The sequence below is a fragment of the Haliotis cracherodii genome, unplaced genomic scaffold (genome assembly GCF_022045235.1).
Source record: "Haliotis cracherodii isolate W230 unplaced genomic scaffold, xgHalCrac1.p SCAF_4, whole genome shotgun sequence".
In the NCBI taxonomy this organism is placed as follows: Eukaryota; Metazoa; Mollusca; class Gastropoda; order Lepetellida; family Haliotidae; genus Haliotis; species Haliotis cracherodii.
In genome coordinates this window covers 49,631,961-49,648,134 of record NW_027266297.1, presented here as the reverse complement: position 1 = coordinate 49,648,134, position 16,174 = coordinate 49,631,961, and the positions used below count along the sequence as shown (strand labels likewise).

The window sequence follows — 16,174 nt, the reverse complement described above, 5'->3', positions numbered from 1 at the left end:
TTTCAATAACACTGCAGAAAATAGTGCAGAAAATTGTGAAATGTGATAGATTTCATGAATGAATGATAAGACAGGTAGGTTTGTGCAGAGACAACAGAACATGATGTAGGTAAAAATATGTTTATTTACAACATCTTTGGAGAATTGAGGGGGCTACTTCGGTTGCCGGAGGGTCGCCAACCCTGGGTATGTTAGAGGTGAAGGATAACCTGTAGGTCGTGGACCCGCGGTTAGACGGCAAGGGGAGTAACCTGTAGGTCGTGGACCCGTGGTTAGGACGGCGAGGACCTAATGGTGGGATTAGTTGCCCTGGGGTCGTGGACCCGGACATCCCTATGGACGGTTCCTGGTGTAAGATCGGGAAGCCCATGTAGATAGTGTCCTGCCGCCGTATGAATTGGGGGCTAGTCAGCTCATTTGTGCTTCCGTACTGGCGATTAAAAGCACTGAATGAGCTGAATGCCCAGCCTGTAGGAGGAGCTGAAGGAGCAACCGAAGAAGCCCCCCCTACAAGGTGGAAAGCAGGGGAGGATGGTGGGAGAGACTTACGGCGTGACAATAAAATTAACAAGAAAGACAAAGCGAGATCTTTGGGGTTAAATAGCCTCGAGGCATGACGTCACCGGAAGCTTTTCTGAGCATGCGTGGCTGAGAAAATGATGCATTGTGGGATATGAAGCTAGTAACCTAATACATAACAGAAAAGCATGGCTAATGATGTGACGTGAAAATAAAATATAAGAAGTGACGGTAGGTAAATGTAAGACATAAGCATGTACTTGCTAGTGAAGAGTGTAATGATGGTGAGAAAATAACAGGGTATAATAGACTGGATGCAGAAGTACGCATATGACTACGTAGGCAATGAAAACCTGTCGATATGACTAGTGTAAACTTTTTGTCCCTGCACAAACTAAAATAATAAATTACCATTTTGTGCAGAGACAACAGAACATGATGTAGGTAAAAATATGTTTATTTACAACATCTTTGGAGAATTGAGGGGGCTACTTCGGTTGCCGGAGGGTCGCCAACCCTGGGTATGTTAGAGGTGAAGGATAACCTGTAGGTCGTGGACCCGCGGTTAGACGGCAAGGGGAGTAACCTGTAGGTCGTGGACCCGTGGTTAGGACGGCGAGGACCTAATGGTGGGATTAGTTGCCCTGGGGTCGTGGACCCGGACATCCCTATGGACGGTTCCTGGTGTAAGATCGGGAAGCCCATGTAGATAGTGTCCTGCCGCCGTATGAATTGGGGGCTAGTCAGCTCATTTGTGCTTCCGTACTGGCGATTAAAAGCACTGAATGAGCTGAATGCCCAAAGGAGGTTGGCAACCGAGAGCCCCCAATGAATAGTAGGGATATATATATGTAAAATGTAAGGAGAAAAACAAAACGAAAACGTAAAAGTGTGAAAGTTACCAACATTTAGTGGCAGGATGCATGTTACATCTAAGCATGCTTGAACTAAACGCCGTTGGCTACTAAATGACAAAGGTATGGTATCCTTGACCTAAATAAGGCCAGTGAAACAGGACGGGGATCTTCACACTGAGTACATTGTAACCACAGTCACTGGCTCCATGCGAATGTCCATGATAGCATCAAGTCACAGTTGAAACCAAGTGTCAAAGTCAGAAAGCACATTTGGACACAGCACAGTATGTGGCAGTAGTCCCGTGCACGGCGGGGCAACTATCTGAGTCTGTAGTTCCTCCAGCACCACTATTACACAAGAGTACAGTTTGTGTCACATTGTACAAGATACAAAATCACGAGTCTGAACGTCAAATAAGATGGGGTAAGTTACTATGCAGATTGCACTGTTGGTTAAACATTATACGTTACACAAGGAGATCTGTGCTTGTCTCAAGGTATCTTCCGGGGTTCGAATGTACCTGGTGAAGCAGTCTGAACTCCACCTTCCCAGGGTTTTGATGAGATGGTCCTCCATTCTCACTTGTGCAGCCGTGGTAGCTGCGCCAATCCTGAATGAATGTCCTGAATAAGATTTTGAGCTCAAGCCTATCCGACACATGATGATGTTGAGCCATCTTAGAAATGTAGTCCTCGTAATGGCATGGAAACAGCTGTCCACGAAGAGGGGATCGTGGGCCTGAGCCCCGCACTTGCGTCTTATGATGATCAGTTGTGAGAGGCTTCGAACCGGACAAGCTGGCTTGTTTGTGGCAAACAGGGAGATGGCCACCCCTAGTCGGAAAGGGTCGGTTTTTGAAGTTTTCAATGTGAGGATACATCTGTTTCTGTTATAATCACAGATGACATCTTGGACACATAAATTGACATCTGCATCAAAACTGTCTGAACAAGTGAACTCGCCACACCTGAGGAAACCGAAGAAGGCGACGGTACACATGGTAATCATGATAAAGTCATTAAAAGGACCCAGGACGCCGTTCTGCAGCAGAGTGATAATTTGACGCAGAATGTTGTAAGTGATGGGTAGTCTCTTGCTTTTTGGTGGGGCTTGTAGTTTCTTGTATCCGCGCAGAAGAGTTTGAATACGTGCGTTGGCGCCCGAGTTGGTAGAGTCGAAGAGTGTTGGTATTCCTGCTTGTAGGTAAGTATATCTGATGCCTGCCAGGTAAGTTTTAACGGTAGTATAGGATAGCTTGAGCTTGCCAAAACAGTGGGCGAGGAAAAACTGAACGTAGCTTTCGTGTAGCGGTGGGAGTCCTGGACATGTCCTGGAGAGCAAATTCACACTAATCATGAAGTTGGTGTAGCACTGAACGCCGGTAGCATAGGTATCCTTTGTCCGCGGGGCAAGGGCTGCTGACCATAATGTGTCCAGGTGCCGTGTCAATTCCACATGATTTGAGAGGCTGGAGGGCACTGGATGGGTTCGATCTGGGCTGCCGGGGCTAGGGAGCGGAACAGGTCCAGCTGTGAACGAGAAAGAGCATCAGCTAAAGTATTGTGCGCCCCAGGGATGTGCTTAGCTAATACTATGAAATTTCCTTTAGCTGCCGTCCATGTTAGGGTACGCATAAGAGACATGACTTTTCGGCATTTAGATCTCCCTTTGCGAATGATGTGTACGGTGGCTTGGTTGTCGCAATGGAATAATACTCTTAACCGAGTCCAACTATGTCCCCAAAGTACCGATGCTATTACGATCGGATACAGTTCGAGGAAGGCAAGAGAATGTTCAACGCTTAATTCTGTGAGTAGGTTGTCTGGCCACTTCTCTGAGAACCACGCTCCTTGAAAATATCCGCCGAATCCGAACGAAGTAGAGGCATCGGTAAACAAGTCCATGTCCTGATTGGAGGTAGCGTAAGCGTCATGGAATAGGGACACGCCATTCCACTGTTGTAGAAAGATATGCCACATGTGGAGATCTTGTTGGCACGCTGTAGACAAATGTATCTGGTGATGCAGTTTCTTCACTGATTTGGCGATATCCAACAGGTGAGAAATGAAAGATCTGCCGGGAATGATTACCTTACAGGCATAGCTTAAGTGTCCCAATAAAGATAAGAGTTCTCTCTTTGTACATTTTTTCTTCTGGGAGAACTCGTGAAGTAAAGCTGATATCCTGTCCAGCTTATCTTGTGGTAGGCTAGCTGTCATGGTGTTGGTATCCAAATTATTCCCAGGTATTCCAAGGTTGTGGCAGGTCCCATTGTCTTGTGCTCGGCTATTGGGATGCGCATCTCTTGGAACAGTTTACGCAGGTTCATCATGGTTTGTTGGGCATCGGCTTCAGGGGAGTCTATAGTGAGGAAATCATCCAGGAGATGGAGAATGTGTTGAATTCCATAGTTATGCTGCAATATCCAGCATAAAGCTTCTGACAGAGTGTCAAACAATTTTGGGCTTGAACGACATCCAAAGGCCAGCCGTTTGTAAAAGTAGTACTTCTGTTGCCACTTGAAACCAAAGAACGGTATAAATGCGTTTGCTATCGGGATTTGTTTGAAAGCGTCCGAAATGTCAAGTTTACAGAGTTTGGCGCCACGCCCTTGATTAGAGATAATCGCGATAGCGTGGTCGATTGTCACGTAAGAAAGGGAACACTGATCTTTGTCGATGAGTTCGTTGATGCTTAGTATTTCTGGTTTGTCATGGGGGGCTGATAGGTCTAGGATCAGTCTCTTCTTCTGGCTGTATTTACCGATAGCCAACCCGAGGGGGCTCACCCTGTATACAGCATATGGCACTGTCGAAAATGGACCTGCGACATAATCCTTTGTAACTTCCGATTGGATGAGAAGTGACACTGCAGCCTGGTCTTTTCTGGCACTGTAATTGTTGTTGCACTCTATGGAAGTTGTAGGTAGTGGATTAATTAAAGGGTTGAAACCGTATCTTAGACCATTGATCAAATAGTTGGTGAACTGGATATCCGGATGAAGAGCCAGTTCGAGTTGTAAAAGAGCGTGGTTAATAGGAGTGAGTGAAGATGATGTGGGCACTGTTTCCATGGGTATGGCGGATTCATTAGGGGTGGTATCCAGTCAAACCTTCTTCCTCTTGTCACTACAATTGTTTTTCCCGTGGCTTGGCTCTTTGCACGTTAAGCAGACGTGCTCAAACAGACAGTTTCTTCTGGCGCAACCCTGGTCATTGAAATTGTTGCAAATTTCTTTTCCGTTGAACCTGACCTTGGGACGTCCCCTGATATCGGCCTTGTCTTGTAGATATCCTTGCGGTCTGTCGGAGGCTGGTGTGTTGAACCTCCGTGGTTTGAACTCGTGGCAATGGTCGCTATCATGGGTCACACTATGGCAGATATGACAAGACTTGGAGGTTCTGGTAGAGCACCTAGTGAGAATTCTTTGATCAGGCATATCCCACCTGATGGGTTGGCCTTTCTCGGCATAGGAGGCCACGCGAGAGGCAAACAGTTTGTGGTAATCGTAGTGGTTGCTCTTCCCTGGGAATTGTTGCGCCAGATGTATTACTGTCCTTTCGTGAGCATCCAACTGGCGCCTGAGTTCGTCGTTGTTTTCACAATAAATGTTCTTGAATGTGGTGAAAGCCACAATGAAATCTGGTAACAACAGGGTTCTTGATAAGTTGCCATGTGGGCTATCTTGACTTAATCCCTTTTCGCCGTAGTCTATGTCTTGTAACAGGAGAGCTAAATTCACATATTTACCGGCTTTGATCTTGTCCTTTATCGCTTCTGGGACTGTGTCAATCGGGGGTAGGCTGTCTGAGGGCACCGCTTGACGCATCTGGTGTGGGGCTCTGTTTGCATTCTCTTGGCGCATGGCACAGATAAGTTCCTTCAACTCTCTGACCTCGTCTCTCAAGTTTCTATCCGCCATGTTGGACACCGGAACTTCCGTCCGGTTACTGCGCAGGTCGGAGACGGAATGCAGATTGTCGTAAACACTGTCGCGTGTAGTCAGGGTAGTTGGAGGGTTGAATGTTTCTCCTGTCGTGCATTCTCTGGCTATGTCGTCTGGAGTCTGGATTGCTGATTGTGTCTGCGGACTGTCGTTCCTAGTTGGCCTGTTGTTGTCGCTGGGGTCGTCTATCAACCGGCCACTTGTTACGTTTTCTTTGTAAAGTTGTAGCAAGAATTTCCGAGACCACGCAGCTGGAACTTTCATCCCCAGTTGTTCCAGTCTGTTTCTGAGGTCTGTGGCTGTCAGATATGGTGGGTTGGTGGCGTGAGACTGGCGAGATGTACGGGAGGGTGGTCCGCCATCTTGGTTGTTTACATCGGATGTTGTGGAAGGTAGATTAACGCTTTTGGTCCGCCCGGATTTTCTTGTGTGAGCAACACGTTTCCTCTTTGGATCCGACATTGTCAACACAATGGGGAGTTTCTCCGGTGAAGATTAATGCTCGATGGCGTATTCAGTGGTTGATTCGTGATAGATTCTAGATGGTGTAAGATCGGGAAGCCCATGTAGATAGTGTCCTGCCGCCGTATGAATTGGGGGCTAGTCAGCTCATTTGTGCTTCCGTACTGGCGATTAAAAGCACTGAATGAGCTGAATGCCCAGCCTGTAGGAGGAGCTGAAGGAGCAACCGAAGAAGCCCCCCCTACAAGGTGGAAAGCAGGGGAGGATGGTGGGAGAGACTTACGGCGTGACAATAAAATTAACAAGAAAGACAAAGCGAGATCTTTGGGGTTAAATAGCCTCGAGGCATGACGTCACCGGAAGCTTTTCTGAGCATGCGTGGCTGAGAAAATGATGCATTGTGGGATATGAAGCTAGTAACCTAATACATAACAGAAAAGCATGGCTAATGATGTGACGTGAAAATAAAATATAAGAAGTGACGGTAGGTAAATGTAAGACATAAGCATGTACTTGCTAGTGAAGAGTGTAATGATGGTGAGAAAATAACAGGGTATAATAGACTGGATGCAGAAGTACGCATATGACTACGTAGGCAATGAAAACCTGTCGATATGACTAGTGTAAACTTTTTGTCCCTGCACAAACTAAAATAATAAATTACCATTTAAAAATATTATATACTATTTTGATGTGACTGAGGTTTGGCCAGTGTACTGGCCTGCGGTGTCTTGGCACTCGAGGCTTCTTGGCCGGTGTACCGGCCTACAGTGTTGAACGAGTTAAGCAAACATTAAATTGACCTAATGCCCTCCCATTCATCTTTCTGAAAGAAACACACTAGCGATTGTTGTCCATCAAAATAAATAGCCAATGGTTGGAGGAAACGTGTTGAAACAGAAGTCTCTATTCGGATTACCTAGATAGGATTATTGGCTATGATGTAACAGAGGTTGGGTAGTCATAATAATAATCAGGAGAGCTGATTTAGTCAAAATGACATCAGATAACACTAATTGTCTAAATAAGCATTTGAGGTGACAAATATGTTATTGTCTATTAATAAGGAAAATGCAGATTTCAACAAGTGTATATATTGACACTTACATTCCCGTGCTTTTGGCTTTATCTTTGACATTTGCAACAAAGAAACTGATTTCTTGTATGAGTCTTTCTCGTTGTTGTGGTGGTTCTGGGAGAGGTTTAGGAGGTTCACTCTGACGTGTCTCCATTTTATAGTCATGCCAGATGGACATCAGTGTAGACACCTGTAATAGAAATAGGAAATATCAAACTTACAACCCTTTCAAACAAGCATTCTCTCAAAATGTCAGACACCTGGGTTTTATCAACACATGGGTACAATGTAGTCTTTTGAATCTACCAACCCATACTTATCGTTTAGCTTCAATTTCAATAGTGTCAAAATATGGACTTTTATGGATTTTAGACCAAACAAAAAATAACAGACTCAGGTTCTGAACAAGTGAAGATTGCCACCGTGGTCTAGTGGAAGAGCATCTGCCCGCAAAGCGGAAGGTCTAGGATTTGATCCCCAGCCGTGTCATACCAAAATACGTCAAAAGATGGTACTTGTTGTTACCATGCCTGGTTCTCAGCATTACGGGGCACGCACGCACACACGCACGCATGTCGCTACATAAGTGCAGTAATTTTGGACGAGACGTAAAACCCCATTTCACTTCTGAACATGTGACGTAAATGTCTGTATGCTAAGTTATTTTTCTGATACACATTTATGTAAGTTCTGGAAAGTAAAATTCTATACAGTTGGACAGCAGTGGTTCTATTACTAACTTTAAAATTATGCAGAAATGTAAAATATCAAATTTCCTATCAGAAGGTGTAAATTGCAAATATAAGACTGGTTTTAAAAAGGGATACCGCAGAGTGTTGTCCATAATTATGTCATGCATAAAAAAACTGAGCAAGAGATCCGCCGAGATCATTGCTGTGGATGTTGATCATCAAGTTATCTATTGTCGAAGTGGAAGGTAATGGAGATGTATTCCGAACCTCCAAGGTTCATCAAAGGTGAAATGACCGGGGCCTAAGTAGTAATAGTAGAGTTGGCAGGATCTGAGCATTTTCCCAATCTCATTAAAATCAGATCTTAGTTCTCGCTATCGCAAAACAAACATCTGAGGACATCCCATGAAGGGTCAGGTCAGAACGACCTTTCATCCAACCAATCAGAGCGCCGCTTACCAGATCATGAAAGTGACTGTCGGAACGTGTTTTTTAATCATGCAACCACGAAATATTTAACATGGGGTATTCCAAACGACAGTTGCGGGTTTTATGATTATATCCATAAAATCTAGGCCATCTATAAGCCATTCCAGAATGTTCTTATCAGTTTTAATTATTTTAATCGAAAATACGTCAAAATATATTTCGAAGCGTAGTCGCCAGTTTGAAACTAGTGTCGTAAAGCTCGAGAAGGCTGCCTTCTGATTGGCTAATGTCGATTTCTTGTCAGTCATTTCTTTGGTTGGTCAAAATTCGCGAAAGGTCCATCTGACGTGACCCATAATGGGATATCCTCAGATCTTTGTTTAGCGGTGGATTTTAATGAGATTGAGCACTTTCCAAACGTCCATCCCTGAATGTAGGTTCGTCAAAGTGCTCAGGGGAACCCGACTAAGCGGTGCCACACAAGAGATTGTCAGTCAGGAAGCTATCTGACACACCCTCATGGTTAATCAAGAAAACGGAGATTGGTGGGCACAAGGCAGTGCTGTTTGTCAATGTTGTAGATGATTTTCCCAGGGGTTTATCGTCTTGGACTGTGTTTTCTTTGACTTTGAAGATTTTAGATGATTTAGCGTGGTATTCCTGTTATCTACGCCTTCATTTTTGCAAATAGAGGCTGAAGGATTCTTCAGGTAAATCCCTACATTGATCCCAACGGGAAGAAGCACTACCTGACAATCGGGACCAATGTCAAGGGGATCCGAAGGCGAAAAAAACTCTCCTGCATGTCAAGCAAGGGGAACAATCTCATTAAACTCAGATCTTAGTTCTAATTATCGCTTAACAAAGATCTGAGGACATCCCATTACGGGTCACATCCGTCAGACAGACCTTGCACAAACTTTGACCGACCAAGGAATGACCAATCAGAAGGCAGCTTTCTCGTGCTTTACGGCACAAATTTCAAATTGGCGACTATGGTTCGAAACATATTTTGACAGATTCTCGATTACAAATTTGAAACCTCAACAAAAGAACATTCTGCTATGGCTAATAGATGGGCTAGATTGTATGGATTCAGTTGTTAAACCTGTAACTATCCTTCAGAATAAAGTTTTCAAGGTTGCATGATTAGAAATACATTCCGACTGTCACTTTCATAATCTGGTAAGCGATGCTCTGATTGGTCGGATGAAAGGTCGTTCTGACGTGACCCCTAATGGGATGTCTTCAGGTCTGATTTTCATGAGATTGGCAAGGGGGATGTCGCACTACTTGATCATCCATGATTAGACTGCGAGAAAAAATATTCTCGGGTAAGAATAAAAAAGTCTCAATCTGTGTAGCACGTCACCACACTGTGGCCATTAAAAAGAGAATAAGCTGGCCTGCGTTTATAGGTCAACCTGCATACAGAGTCTGTGACCAAGCTAGTTGGGAGTTGACCATGGTAGTGCTTGGGCCAATTGTTTTTTAGAAGCTGGAAACCTTTGTTGTTTTCCACTTTGTTGTTTTCCACTTAGTATTGAAGAAGAAAGAGAGATGTATAGTGAGACTCTGGCTGCTACTTCCATACATAGTACGATAGACGTGGCAAGTATAGTTGATAATAAACCAACACCGGCTACACCGAGTCCCATGCCAGCTGTTGCAAGAGCAGTGTCAACTCCGTCGAGAGCATTCACAGCTCTGCGATACTTTTTATACAATCCAAGTCTAAACTCCCTCTCCTTCTCTATTCGATGTTTTATGTCGCTTAATTGATGTAATCAAAATCCATCAACAGTATCCATCTTTTCAGATGCTACATCGAGCGCCAGATATAAACCCATAATGTATATTATTATATCATATAATAGTTTTTAATTGATCTCGCTTAAATGTTTTGAGAGTATACATCAACCTTATTAAATGTATATTATGTGGCATAAATATCTAATAAGCGAAATGCTTTCACCTTTATTAACTTGGACCCCCTCAAGGGTTGCAACGGGTGATAGTCCCATATAAATAATACTGCAACGTTGACGCTCATGTTTCTTGAGCCATTTAGTTTATAGACCTGGTAATATTTCGAAGGCATCTTCTGGTGCATCCCCAAACAATACTTCAATAATAATTGTAAAAAGATCAGGTATAGCATGCAAGTTCTGTTTTATATCATTGGATTCAGTAACCAAATTTTTAAGCAAATAGGTAACCATTTTTTAAAGCTGGATGACTCAATAAGTAGTTTAGACGATGGGGGTTCTCACTTCCACACGAGCCAGATTTATATTCCTATACTGCCACTACAGAGGGAATTTTTTATGCCAAAATGATGATGTGATTCAATGATCATCATGAGATTAAGCTAAATTGACTCTAGCTCACCACCACCTGGAGCCTATCAATGCTTCTATGATATAATTTTTTTATAGACAATGACAGTTTTACCACAACCCCACTAGAGCCAGATTCAAGAGAGCACATTTTTCTCCTTTGGCACCCCAAATTTCGGCACCCCCAACAATATTTTTTCCACTAGAGCAATAGGATGTGCCTAAAGGATACAACTGTGTCCAACGAATTTCCAATTGAAAATTTGTGCCCAATTATAGTACATAACAAAAATGGATGAAGCAAAATATACAACTATGGAGAGCATGGGCATACGTGCAGAAATGTCTGTGTTCCAACATATACTAGTGGAGAATGCATACGAAGACAACTTGCTACCAGATATATCCAAGGTAGACTATTTGGAAGGAAATCTAGGCAGAACACATCTAGAACCTTGGGAGGGCCTACCAACATTTGCAGACGATATGTATGTATTTGGCTATCTAGAAGAAAACGATATAGTATCTCTACGAGGATTTGTGTCTTGTACAACTGGAGAAAATGGATCTGCAAAACGTATACTACAAGAAATACAAATAGCAATGCAGAAAGTATATGGATGTCGCATGCATGCTACTATTGCAAATTCAATTTCTTATATAGGAGGCTCCGGAAGCAAAATACGAGACACAATACAACGAATACAAAAACAAACAGAATACAAAGCGAAGAAAAAATGGATGGAAAGTTTTTCCAACGAAGAACCCAAAGGTATATCTGTATGCAAAATAAATGTCTAAAAAGATCCGAAGAAATGGGAAAGGGCAGTATAATTTGCAATTGGAGACTTTGGGTTTCGCGCTTGTCCAATATAGACATCCTATCTTCTACAAACGAAGGTGTAGAGTTTGGTCCACTTCGATGCTATACAAAAGCAAAGGATTCCAAAACAATTCTTGCACCATCCAAACAACCAACAAAAATATCCAAGGCAGATACCAACCCTTCCATACTTCTCCCAAGCAAAGAATACATAGCATGGATATTCCGGAAAAACAAATCCCATAGAATTGTGAATGAAGTCTCCCAGTTCCAAGCAATAGAAATGGAAACCAAAAGACAAATATCCACTCTTTCCAGATCCAATAGAGAACAAAGATTGCAAAACATAGAAGACTGGTTGGATAGCAATCTATGGAAAGAAAATATTGCAAAAATACACGAACAAAGAATACAAAAAGAAAAGGAGGAAAGGAAAAAGAGAGAACAAGAAATAGAAGAAATACAAAAAAAATACAAGAATATAGAAGAATATAGAATTGCATCTACAGATACCAAAAATATTGTAGAAGAAAGTTTTGGGGACTGGTGTAGAAGGATGTCTGAATTTTCTGGAAAAACTATTTCTATACTCGGATGGAAAGGAGAACGTGTTGTAGCTCGATGTATCGAAAATATTGAAAATGTAGATGTATATTGTATAGAAGGAGACAAATTGTCTTTGAGCGTGGAAGAAACAAAAACATTCTACAACAACGAGAACAAAAAGCTAGAATACAATCCACTAGTTGTAGAAAAAACACCAAACCAAGAAATACTTCTGCAAATACAAAGATAGACAAATTCGAAGAAGTGGAAGATTCTTCCATGCAATATATAGAAAAAGCGCAAGCATGGAAAGAATGCACAAAAGCATTGGATATGGAAGGAGAATATACATGTAGAAAATTTGCCAAAGGTATATTTCGAGGATTGGAAAGGACTATTCTGTTTCTACAAACAACAAATGGATCGGAAATTCAAGTATATGGGACATTTTTGCAAGAAGAAGTCGAAAAATTGGATCCCTTGGATACGTAAGCAGCACCAATACTATGCAAAATAGGAAGAGAAGAGAGAACAATATCCGCAAAACACTAATACGCAAACATACCACAAGGCAAAACAAGTCTAGAGTTCCCTCTTCTATACTCACGCAAAAGAAACGCAAGTGGTTTTAAGCAAATAGGTATCAAACACGGAACCATAAATTGATACAAGTTTTAACATGTAGTGAAGCCTGATAGTGTTATCAATATTTTTGGTTGCATTTTGGAAGCCCCAAGTAAAAACGCAACATAAAAAACGTATCGCCAAAACGCGCCATTTTAATGAGTATGTGGGTATCATGCACCCATTTCTTGCAAAATCCAAATTGCACGAATTGTCACTAACTGTTGTGGGTATAAAACTATGGCCGATTCTTGGACCTACCACTCCTTCGTCAACAATGCCACGCCTAACTCAAATTCAGAGAAACCAGGCTATCGGACGTTTGGAAACTGGAGAGTCTGTCCAAGATGTTGCCCATCATTTCAATGTTAACATAACCACAATTTACTGTCTCCTGCATCAATACAATGCTACACAGACCACAGATGACCTTCCTCGGAGCGGTCATCCTAGGGTCACCACACCTCGACAAGATTGGCAGATTACCCGTCAACACCAGCGACATCCGTTCCTAACTGTAAGTGAAAGTGCTCGACAGACCATAGGAACACATAACCGACACATTAGCCGGGACACTGTGATCCGACGTCTCCGTTCCAAAAACCTCAGATGTCGCCCACCAGCATGTCGTCCTGTTTTCGTACCACGGCATCAACAAGCACGACTTAAGTGGGCAAAGGGTCATCACAATTGGCATCATCGTGAGTGGAGGCGTGTCATCTTCTCTGATGAAAGTCGCTTTTGTGTCTCCCATGCAGACGGAAGAGTCAGAATTTGATGTTTTAGCTGACAGAAACATTGTGGAAAGGGATCCATGGGGTGGACCTAGCGTCATGATATGGGCAAGGATTGGACTTAATGCGAGACTTGGATCCATGTGCTTTCTGAATGTTGGTAAAGGTCGGGGTGACGGCGTCGGTGCTCAGCGGTATATCGACCAAGTGATCCGACCCCACATTGTTCCATTTTTTGCACAACATCAACAACACATTTTCCAGCAGGACAACGTTCGTCAACCATGTTGCCAGAGCTACCATGGCCTTTCTGCAACAACACAACATCAGTGTTCTACCGTGGCCAGCCCTCAGCCCTGATCTGAGCCCCATCAAACACTTGTGGGATGAGGTTCAAAGGCCTCTGCACAATGCACGCCCAGTCCCTACAACTGCCGATGAACTACGCACAGCTTCACAAATCGTCTGATCCACTCAATGTACAGGAGATGTGTGGCAGTGATCAATGCTTATGGTGGTCACACCAGGTATTGACTGACATTTTGAGTATTGACCCAAAACTGTGTAAGCCCTAACATTTGAAAAAAACAATTATGTCATCTGCCTTTTAATCCATTAAACTGTCTTCAGTCATTTTTTTGTCAATCTTGCCCTATTAGTATTTCTTGTCTTTACTGTTGAAAATAAATAACATGTATACTGCATACTCGACTTGCATTCTTTAGCGTCTGAGTATATTTATGCGAATCTCTAGTGAAAGACTCATTCATCAAACGCGCTGAAAGCGCAGGTAGCTGTGAGTTTTATCATAGATATGGAATGTTCTTAGCACCACTTACCACCGCTTTAATAACGGCTAGGTATTGTCAATTCAAACATACATGCCCACTTACTAATAATGGAGACGGAAATACCACAAGTGAACGAGGAAACACAATCCTTGATTGGGCTCCCTATGTACTAGGGGTTGTTGCTATAGCAGCAGTATGGTTTTATAAGACCGGAAAAGAGAAAACACCACAAGTTAAAAAATTAGATGAGGTTCAATTAGAGTTAAGCCCTCATGTAATGTTATAAAGCAATGACTACTCCAGTTACAGATGGTAAAATGTTGGTAAACGCAACGAATCATTCAGCAGTGGTCAGTGGCTTGGCCATTGGCTATGTCTGTATAGCTAAAATGATTATTAAAGCCACACCACTCAACCTAGATTTCATTGGTTATGATATTGGTATGATGGTTCTAGATGTAGGCCTAGCAATGGCTACAAAAGATATGCTAATCAAACAAGGGCTTATCCCAGAAGACATAATGAAGTAATTAAACATTTGAATAATTTATAAACATATAGTATGGCATCAATTGCGATGATGGTTGGTGGAGCTATTGTTAATGCTCTAGCTTTTTCGGGGAGTAATTTTTTATTTTCTACTATGAAACAACATAATAAAGCATTAGAACAACTCGAACAGCTCAGTCACTATGGGCCAGGCACACAATGGAGAGATTAGATTTTATTAATGATAAACTTCGTAAACAAGGACATTCAATTCAAACGTTTAAGGATGTTGAATCTGCCATGCACGAATACATTTCTTGTTTACGGAAGAACACTTGCCCCAATGCCAAGGCCAACACTCTCTCAGAGGCTAAGAAAGACCTCGAGATAGCGTTTATTGCTTTGGGGTTGACTGGTGTGTCCATATTTAGCTACATTATTATGCATAAGTTATGATCTATTACGCGCTATGTCAGGCTGAGTCTTATCAGCTATGACACCTTGACCGGTGTGTCTGTTTTTAGTTACACAATTACACAGAAACTATGATCTATTACGTATCAACTGAGCGATGACTCACCCACCAAGTGGAGATTTGATTTGCATTTAGACAAATGATATGATAGGTGTATAACCATGTAGATTTACACTCATGGGTAAACCAATTCAATGCAACCGATGTTGCGTCTTTATATATTGTGGTATTCATGCTTTTTACATCAGACAGGGAAATGTAAATTAGACGTGTTCTGTATGTGGGATAGGGGTCAAAGGTTGTCATTGTTTATGTTAGAAACACGGCGCTGATCAGATTATTTACACTAGGAAGAGAGATTACATCAATGAGAGGAACTGGTTGTGGAGAATACGTATGAAAATATAACCATTTAGACATTTGACTCGTTTTGCATATACCATTAAATCACAATGGGTTTTGTCAGAGAGTAGAAGGCTTTGGCAAAACAACATGGTCAACGTGTTTATTCTCAAATGAGAAAAGCTGAATTGATTGAATTACTGAATGTTGATAAAAATCAATCAGTTGATGTTGATAAAAATCAACCAGTTGAGTTAAGATTTGTACCCACAGCCGGCGTTGGTAAATATCTAAGAGGTTGGAAGATGGATATTAATTCCAACATGGATGTTAATGATGTAAAGCCCATCATATCAAGTAAAATTAATGAGGAGTTAGATGATTTAAATAGTATAAAATACCAGCTAACAGTTAAAATGTCATTGAGTAAAAATGACACCGAATATACCGAACCTTATTACCGGAGCAATCAAGAAGTTATAACCGAATCTGATTCTATAAGCGCATCATTAGATGCTTTAATTCAGCAGATACAAGAAACTTTAGAAAGCTGGACCTATAGAGGTTCGGGTTGGGGTGTGGATAGAATCAGTAGTTTATATTTAGATATAGCAAATTATATGCCTTTCAAAGGTGGATCTTATATAGATTTACCATCGTATTATAAGAAGAAAAGAGCCAAAAAATAAAGGCAATGACTGTTTCAGAATGATGATAAGATCTGCATTGTTTCCCACAGATTCTAAAATTGCAAATAGACCTTCTAGCTATCCCCAAAACGATGGACTCAACCATGATGGTATAGACGAACCTACACCAATCTCGCAAATTGATAAGGTGGAAAAGCAAAATAATTTAGCTATAAATGTTTTCGGACATTCTCCTAAAGGAATTGTTGTACACAGGATAAGCTCCGCTCCAGAACATATTCCCAGAATCAATTCATTTCTGATTGAAAAAGATGGGAAATATCATTATACATGGATAAAGAGTTTAAGCAGGCTATTATGCCATCAAACAAAACATG

At 42.0% G+C, this 16,174-nt stretch overlaps 1 protein-coding gene across 2 annotated transcripts in view; it reads right to left on the bottom strand.

Moving 5' to 3' along the window:
• LOC139480579 (coiled-coil domain-containing protein 24-like) overlaps nucleotides 1-16,174 on the bottom strand; it is a 364,688-nt gene that overhangs the window by 240,249 nt on the left and 108,265 nt on the right. For both annotated transcript variants that reach the window (XM_071263719.1, XM_071263720.1), the window contains exon 3: nucleotides 6,893-7,053. In XM_071263719.1, coding sequence (XP_071119820.1) covers nucleotides 6,893-7,053 — 161 coding nt within the window. The remainder of the gene's footprint in view (nucleotides 1-6,892; nucleotides 7,054-16,174) is intronic.